The sequence below is a fragment of the Callorhinus ursinus genome, unplaced genomic scaffold (genome assembly GCF_003265705.2).
Source record: "Callorhinus ursinus isolate GAN/ISIS: 27379988/994484 unplaced genomic scaffold, GSC_fseal_2.0 scaffold23, whole genome shotgun sequence".
Lineage (NCBI taxonomy): Eukaryota > Metazoa > Chordata > Mammalia > Carnivora > Otariidae > Callorhinus > Callorhinus ursinus.
Genome location: NW_027397085.1, coordinates 18306415 through 18315766, shown reverse-complemented (window position 1 = coordinate 18315766; position 9352 = coordinate 18306415). Strand labels below are relative to the sequence as shown.

Genomic DNA, 9352 nt, shown 5'->3' with positions numbered 1-9352 from the left:
AGCTGTAGAATCTGTAGTAATATCCCTGTGTCATTCCTGATAGTGGTAATTTATGTTTTATCTTTGCCTCTCCCCCCTCCTCTCTGTCTCTCTCCATAAATTTAAGTAGAACTTTATAAAATTTGTTACCATTTTCAAAGAGCTGGTTTTGGTTTTATTTATTTTTTCTATTTGCTATTGTATGATACCTTTATTTTTATTCTTTATTATTTTCTTCCTTTTACTTAATTTAAGTTTAATTTGCACTTCCTTTTTGAGCTTCTTAGGGTAATACCTTAGGGCATATATTTTAGCCTTTTCTTCTTCTCCTCTAATAGATGCATTTAAAGCTATAAATTTTCATCTAAATGCCACTTTAGCTGTGTCTCACAAACTTTAATATGTTGTGTTTTATTTTTATTCAGTTCAACATTCTTTTTAAAAATTTTTTTAGAAGATTTATTTAATAAATAAAATAAATACTTGTTTATTTTAGAGAGAGAGAGCAGGCAGGAGGGGCAGAGGGAGAGGGAGAGAGAATCCCAAGAGGACTCCACACTGAGCACGGAACCTGATGCGGGGCTCGATCCCACAATCCTGAAATCATGACCTGAGCCAGAACAAAGAGCTGGGGGCTTAACTGACTGAGCCACCCAGTGCCCCTCAACATACTTTCTAATCTTTTTTTTTTTTTTTTATTCTTTGACCTATGGGTTATTAGAAATGTGTCACTTAATTTCCAAGTATTTGGAAACTTTCCAGATACCTTGCTTTTATTGATTTATCATTTAATTCTCTTGTGGTCTAAGAACATACTCTATTTAATATCACTTCTTTTGTTTTATAGCCAAGCTATAAGTGCTATATTTTGGTGAATATTTGATAAGCACTTGAATTGAAAGTGTAGTTGGCTGTTACTGGGTCTTGTGCTTTATAAATATTGATTAGGTCAAATTGGTTTACATTTTTTTAAAAAAGTTCTATATCCTTATTGATTTTTCTATAAGTTCTATCAATTCTTTAAAAGGGTTTGAAATCTTCAAAAAATTTTAGATGATGTATTTTTTTAAAAAAACATGTTATGAAAAGTTGTATAATTGATTTCAGCTCACATTCCATTGGCAGAATTTAAGTTATATGTTCATATAAGAGTTAAGAAATGTAGTCTCTACATGGGAGTCATGTGTGAAAATAAAAAGAGGATTCCGTAACTGAAAAGAAAGAAGGATAGAAGTTGGGGGAAAATGTTCCATCTCTGCCACAATAATTAAATCATAAGCTACCTGGAAGTTCTGTAGGAGTTTAGTGTAAGAGAAGTTGTTGGGTAGTGGGATCCCAATACTGAATAGGATTAACACAGACTGGGCATTTGATGAAGGTAGAAGGAGCAAGACAGCAGTAGAAATGAGCATAATGTATAGTATACAGTCAGGGAGAGGTTGAGGAGGCTTAAGCAGTGAATTTAATATTGAAAGTTACTGGGAAATCAGTATTGGAAGGCATGTTGTGGGGTCAAATTAGGGAGGGCCTGAAATGGCCAGATAATGGACCTTAGCTTTGCTTCAGCAAGCAGGAATTCAGGTTTTTGAGCAGGGAAATCATCTAATGGAAGATATGCTTCCTAAGGTAAGAGAGACCAGGTGAGGTGGTGAGGCTTCAGTTGGAATGGAGAGAACGAAACAATTTTATTCTTTGCTGGATATATTGATAGGTGCATCAATTACTACTCCTGTGTTGCTACTAGGAATGGGTCACATGGCTTGTGAGGTCTAAGTGACCACACACTGGTGGGTAGTTTAAGATATCTCGATGTCTCAGTCTTCTTAATTGAGGTAGATGAAGGTACTGAGCTGCCTTTTCAGGGAAACAAAGCTCTTTAGAATCACAGTGAGCAAACATAGCAGAAAGTTTTTTTGTGACTCAAAGTCCGGTTCATCTCCAGCCATTCAGGCTTTTTTGTTTTGTAAAAATGCTGTAAGTCACATCAGAACAATGACTAAACCAGTGCGAACAAAAGCCAAGTTGTCTACCCCGCCTTTGGGTAGTAATCAGCATCTACTTCTGGGGAGCACATATTCCTGGGAGTGTCATATTTCCTTCTACATGTAGCAGGCTTCAAACTGCTGTGGCTCTGCAGGCTTCCCAGTGCTCTCCCCACTGAGTCTTTCCGTTTGGTAGCTGAGTATCTCCAGCTCTGTGCTTACTGTTCTACACTGGGGTTGTGTGAAAAATAAGGGAAACATGAGGCAGCTAATGACTACATCATGGATGAGCCACAACCATTTGAATTCACATGTGATTCTTTAGTGTCTCTGAGGGAGAGTATGGTCTCAATTAGCTTAGGAATGAGGTAGGAGGGATGGAAGAAAGAGACAGCTTTTCCTTGATCTATGGCTTCTGGGCGGGATTCAAATCCACATCTCTCTCTAGACCAGCACACGAAGTCAAAACTCCCTACATGAGTCATCTATGGGCTGCTTATTTTGTTTCCCAGAGCTTAACTGCAAGGCTGCATTTCCTCCCCCACCCTCCTTTCCTCCTTCTCTTACCATATCAACAGTTAGAAAACTGCTTGGTCCCATAGTGCTTATGGAGGGAAGGAATGAAGGAAGGAAGGAGGGGATAGTCTACATCAAGAAAGCTGCAAAAGAGGTATATTGTGAGCAAAAGAAGAAGATGAGAAGAGTAAAGATTACCTGCATATTCTGTTCCACTTTGTGTTTTCTTTCTTTGCCCTAAGATGATCCTCACCCCAAGTAGAAAACAACCAGCTGGGCTCTGTCTTTTCCCTGTCTCAACTTCTAACCTGGCAAAGACGGAAACATTAGTTTGCTGGTGCAGGCCATGAGGTTAGGTGAAGATGTCATGGAAAGCAGTAAGACTCCAGCATTCGTCTTTGGCCCTCGTCTTGACAAAGAAATACCCCTTTCATGTGAATGCTGTTCGGTCATTATGAGTTTTGTTAGGGTATGGCTCTTCCCCTAAATGACCACTAGTCTGACCAAAACCAGCTTTTGTGAGCAAACATGAAGGGTAATGAGTTAAGGAGAGCAGCACACTTGGTTAAGCAAATTTTATTTGGTTTTCAGGAATCTGTTTTATAGATGCAAAGGAGTTCACTTAAATACCGTGTGGTTCTGATTAGCTGGCTTTTGGTTAACCCAAACATGCACTTAAGCAAATGTGATCCAGTTTGCCCTTCAGCCCCGAGGCCAACTTCCCTAAGCTCTGGTGTGAGCAATGTTACCTCCACACACTCAGAGGGATTTTTTTTTTTTTTTTTTTTTTGAGAGGGAAGGGGAGAGGGAGAGAGGGAGAGAGAGAATCTTAAGCAGGCTCCATGCCCAGTGCAGAGTCGATGCAGGGCTCCATCTCACAACCCTGAGATCATGACCTGAGCCTAAATCAAGAGTCGGACACTTAACCTACTGAGGCACCCAGGAGCCCCCTGAGGGCTTTTATAATGTGGAGTGAATTTATTTAAAAACAGGTTACCAAAGATGAATCTCCCAGTAACATGGTAGCTAAAGGAGAATCTATATGTTGACCAAGAATTAAACACATTAATATTTTCTTAAATCTGCAATTTATGCATGTGGTGAACAAAGCCATGTGATTTTATTAAACTGATGGGACAAAACATGTCTAAACGTGATTAAGAAAAAATACTGTATGTTTGTTTTTTTCTGGTGTAGTAACTAAAGTGCCTGGAATATCATAAAACTGGCTTTGTGGTAGCTGTGCTTACGATGGCAAATTTGTCCTCTTTGGGGATGTTAATACCCTTCTCAGATTCTACATTATTTGCCTTCTGGTGAGCGTTCTTCCTTGTCATATGCAGTTGCGGGGAAGGGAAGTGGTCTCCCAACCAAGCCCCCTTGAGTAGTTCAGGGTACGTGCTGTGGCCACAGCGGGACAATTGCGTGGACATGAAGGTGGAGAGCTGAGAGAAGGCATTGTGGTTTACGACAGTGATTGTGGTTTACGACAGTGAGGTTTGGAAGAGTGAGATCTCAGCAGAAGGGCGGGGGGGTAGGTGGACCTCTACGTGGTATGTGGTGGACCACACACCAAAGTATGTGGACCAAGCACTTAAGTATGTATGTGGGCTCTATCCCCTGTTTTTTATTTTGTTTTTAATTTCTAGGATTTTTAACCCGAGAATACAGTTAACTGCCCAGAAAGAGGTTAATCGCCATGTCATTTGGGCAAGCATGGTGCTATAAGCCCTGGGACTAGAACATCCTGGAATCAGTTTTTGGTTTTGCCACTTACTTCGTGGCTTTGGAGAAATGACTTTGCCTCCGAGTTTTAGTTTCTTCATCTGTAAGATGGGTGGAATAATAAAACTATGCTGACTGGTTGATGTAAAGATGAACGGTACTCTCTACAAAGCGCCTGGTGCATATTAGGTACTTCATACAATGGCGGCTGTTATTATCTAACGGGCAACTTGGTATTGTCTGCGCTTTACGGAGGCACTAACTGAGGAACAAAAGGTAGATGGCCTGTGGTAAGCCAGCAGCAGTGCTGAGAATCCCTTAAACACCCTGGGTAGCAGTGGGCTGTGTTAAGAGAATAAAAGAGAATGTGTTGGATTAAAGAGAATGAAAGCTTTAACATGAAGCACTATTTCAAGACTGCTTATGCCTTTCAGCTGTGACACAGTACTGTCCACAGTGGAGTGCGTGGGATCCAAGAGGCGGCTCTGCTGGCTATTTCTGAGGCAAAAATGTCCAAGTGCACGTGAATTACCATGTTTTTTTCTTTTTAAATTATGTATATTTGGGTCTTGTGGAGGGCATCTTTAATACTGCTGATTTAGAATTTAAGAGAGAAGCCATTATTCCTTTGTCTCCCAAGTGCCTTACTCACATGGTTTTTCCTCCTGTCTCTTTCCCACTCACTTTGTAATTCTCCTGGGTTCCTGGTGTACAAAACAGGGGTTTTCCTTTTTATTATATCGAGCATGCTTGCCAGGTACACACAAATCTTAATCGAGTTACCTCATCCAGGCCAGTGTAGCTCCTCTCAGAAAGCTCTTGAATCCCATTTGCCATTTAAAAAGAAAAGGTTTAAAGCTGTGTGAGATGGTATGACTTCAATGTTTGTGAAGTCTGCCTTGGCTGAATATCTAATACCATGAACTAAGGGGAATAAAAAACTCATTGTACCCAGAACAACACTGGCTCTGAGATATGTTGGGCAGAACATGACCACTTTGCCAGCAAATGCGTCAACGAGGGGCAGACCCCAGTATACAGGGAGGCAGTTTGCTCCTTGGGAGGCCTCAGTGGCTCTCAGGTGGGAATAATTCTGGAGGAATGGAGCTGGTGCCGCAACAGTGCTGGGAGGGTCACTGGTGTGGTGGGAAGAATGACCTAAGGGTTAGAGTTTGAAATTTGAAATTAGAATTTAGCACTCTCATGAGCTTGGGGTGATGGATAAGTGTTTTATCCATCCATCCATCCATCCATCCATCTATCCATCCATCCAAATACTGTTTTTGGAGAAAGGTGAAATACTTTGTCACATTTGTAATGCATTGTCCTATATAAAAAGGAGGGTGTTTTGTGAGTCTCTGGAGTTGGAGTAACAGACTACTCTGGAGTGCAGGAGTTGGACTTCATCAAAGGCTGTTTTAGGAAGAGATGGAGAACTGAGAAATTAGGTTTGGTATAAGCTACAAGGCATCCTCAGGACACAATCTGAGTTTCTTAAAGGCTGTGTGGATGATGAGAACTAATATTACTTGTGATTTGGAAAATCATCCAATCATTCTTAAAGGCTGTGTGGATGATGAAAACTAATCTTACTTTCACATCTTGCAAGATGGCAGGCGAAAAAGCTGAGAAGCCGGATACTAAGGAGAAGAAACCTGAAGCTAAGAAGGCTGATGCCGGTGGCAAGGCTAAGAAGGGTAACCCCAAGGCTAAAACGCCAAAGAAGGGGAAGCCCCACTGCAGCCGAAACCCTGTACTTGTCAGAGGAATTGGCAGATATTCCCGATCGGCTATGTATTCCAGAAAGGCCATGTACAAGAGGAAGTATTCGGCAGCTAAGTCTAGGGTTGAAAAGAAAAAGAAGGAGAAAGTTCTTGCTACTGTCACAAAACCAGTTGGTGGTGACAAGAACGGTGGTACCCGAGTGGTTAAACTTCGCAAAATGCCTAGGTATTACCCTACTGAAGATGTGCCTCGAAAGCTGTTGAGCCACGGCAAAAAACCTTTCAGTCAGCACGTGAGAAAGCTGCGAGCTAGTATCACCCCCGGGACCATTTTGATCATCCTCACTGGGCGCCACAGAGGCAAGAGGGTAGTTTTCCTGAAGCAACTGAGCAGTGGCTTGCTACTTGTGACTGGACCTCTGTCCCTCAATCGAGTTCCTCTGCGTAGAACACACCAGAAATTCGTCATTGCTACTTCTACCAAAATTGATATCAGCAGTGTGAAAATCCCCAAACATCTCACTGATGCTTACTTCAAGAAGAAGAAGCTGCGTAAGCCCAGACACCAGGAGGGTGAGATCTTCGACACCGAGAAAGAGAAATACGAGATTACAGAGCAGCGCAAGGTTGATCAGAAAGCTGTGGACTCGCAAATTCTGCCAAAAATCAAAGCTGTTCCTCAGCTTCAGGGCTACCTCCGCTCTGTGTTTTCTCTCACAAATGGAGTTTACCCTCACAAATTGGTGTTCTAAATTTCTTACAAAGAACGTAATTAAATAACTGATCCATTTAAAAAAAAAAAGAAAACTAATCTTACTTGTAATTTGGAAAATCTCCCATCATTCCATTGCTTTGGGGATCTACACAGCCATTCACAGATGGTTCTTTCTGAACTGATGACATGGAAAACAAATACCTTGGGAAAGCACACCTTGCATGAACACTTAGATGTTTAATGGACATACGACTGACCCATGATGAAGCTGAGACAAAGAAAGGCTCATCTCTGAGTCCATTGCATTAAGCCCTCAGTTCCAAATCACAGGCTCTCCTTCCTCATCTACCATGATGCTTCGACAGTCAGTCTTGGTCCAGCTTCAGTAATAAATAGCTGTGGGGATAAAAGCCCAGTTTTGATCATGTCACTGCTCCAGAATGGTCAATATCTTTCTAATTTTTTCAAAATAAAGTTCTAATGTCTTTGTGTGGTATTTGAGATCTTCCTCTTCATGAACCTTATACTCCAGGTGAATGGAACTAATTGCATTGACCCCTTCTGTGGTACAATATCCTTTCTCTGCTTCTACTCATTCTGGTTTTGCTCTGGAATGTTCTCCTCCACATCTCTCTAGAGTAAAGTTCTTCCATTTTTCAAGGCCTGTTTCACTGGTTGTCTCCTTACGGAAACTTTTTCTGACCTCTCTGCTGGAAATGATTTCTTCACATAGAATTGGTTTCCACCTCTCTTATAATAGTGCTTCCCATGCTTTTCTAATAGTGGACTCACCTGCAGGTACTTGTTAAAAATAAAAAAACCCTGGGCCCCGCCCAGACCAAGAATGAAAGTTTCCAAGGGAGGAGCCTGGGAAGGAGTACTTTTTTTGAGGGGAGTTGGAAAGGAGTACTTTTAACAAACACTCCAGGTGATTCCTATCATCAGAGAAGGGAATCATCTTAGGACATTTGCTGTGCAAACTGTGGACCATCATCATCATCTGGGTGCTTGTTAGAGATGCAGAATCTCCAAAGTAATGAATCAGGATCTACATTTTAATTACATCTCCAGGCAGTTCCTATGCATGTTAAAGTTTGAGAAGCACTATCCTTCCCTACTTTTTACTTGCCAGTTTTATAGTTAATTATGCAACCAAAACCTTTTTTTATCTCATTAATTATGCAAAGGACTGTTATTTCTATTTTTTAAGATTGATGAGACTTGAGTTAAATTGAATCATGTAGACTTGTAAATATTAGATGGCTTTTTGCCCTACCTACCTAAAAAAGAGGCATTTTCATATGCTTCAACTTAATAGTGAGTGCTGGTAGGACTGGGTTTAGAACTGGGGTAGTTTGAATCTGGAGCCCTCTCTTAAGCTTTACACTGTTATTATGACTATAATATTTGCCAATTAACTGCTGATTTTTTAAAAAGAAAAAAAACCACCTCAACTTAAAATACATTGTTGAGTTCCAAGGTTAGTATGCAATAGGGTTTTGAAAATGGAAGTGTGCTTGTATAAACAGTATGGATGTGAGATGGATATGAGGGGGTGGGGGAATGAGAGAGTAAAGGAAGCAACTGAAATTATGTACTTTGACCTCCCCTCAGTCCATATGGAGTTGGAGACTACAGGTATTAATGCTAATTTTTCTTCCAGACATATGAAACTGAGATATCCTTTGTTCTCATTTGTAATTTGCTGCTTGGTTCCAAATCTCAAGAACTGCAATTTTAGACTATGTCTGGAATATAAAGTTGCTCTGTCTATTAATTTTCAGGCAGAGTAAGTTTACAGTAATAGGCTTGTATAGTTTTGTGTGTTCAAGGGCCAAAGTTTGTAAAATCTGTGGGAAATTAGAAAAGGAAGGAAAGATTTCTTGCCAAACTCTTTGATACGCTTGATGTTTTCAAGTGACTAAATTCACGATGAAGACGCAGCAAAGAATAGGTTTCCAGCAAGAGGCCAGCATGTAGTTGCATCTCTCTCCCCGAAACAGGGTATAAAAATGTTTCCTATTTGAGGGTTATAATCAACTAATTTTTAGCGTGTGTGGTTCACAGAAGGTTGAAACTTCTTAAAGGAAGTACTTGGTTTTTTTTGTGGTTTTTGCTGACAACTCTTATCATGCTACAGTTCTTAGTCTTAACAAAAGGGCTTTATATGGAAAAATGCTTGCTCTGTGTTAACATGATAAATGAGTCAAGGTGGTGATGGCTGGGGCATAAGAGAAGAAATAAGGTATGCTCTAAAGACGGTTAGGATTACTGGATTGGGACCTGGCAGGAGTAACTGGAGATAAAAACTTCATGACTTGTAGCCAGAAAGGAGTCTGTGAGAATCCCGCTGTGGAAGTGGGGCAAGTTGCTTTGTTAATACAGTCACGTTATGAGGTGCATGTGCCTGAGTCATGCAGTGGCCCTTGGTCTCGAGTGGCTAGCTAAAAATGTACCTGTGGAGAAACAGTATTCTGAGTCCATGTTTATTTCTTTTTCTTTTTATGTGGTTGATCTCTCTGCTTCTAAACCTATGAAGAGTGGCCTTGAATTGGATCAGATTGTTGGAGGATGGTGTTATTTGGGAGCTATGACCTAAGTACTTGCAACTTTGATCTGGTAAAAAAGTGCTTTTGTGTTTTTGTTTTGTTTTTATATAACCAAGAAAAGAAATGTGTTCCTTATGTTTGGTGAGTGGGCCTTTGTATATC

At 40.6% G+C, this 9352-nt stretch overlaps 1 protein-coding gene across 1 annotated transcript; it reads left to right on the top strand.

The window, feature by feature from the left end:
• The first annotated feature begins 5800 nt into the window (after positions 1-5800).
• Positions 5801-6710, top strand: LOC112839449 (large ribosomal subunit protein eL6). Its single transcript, XM_025892377.2, has one exon. It carries the CDS (start codon positions 5812-5814, stop codon positions 6676-6678), a length of 867 nt encoding a protein of 288 aa, XP_025748162.1. The 5' UTR covers positions 5801-5811; the 3' UTR covers positions 6679-6710.
• Positions 6711-9352: the final 2642 nt, after the last annotated feature.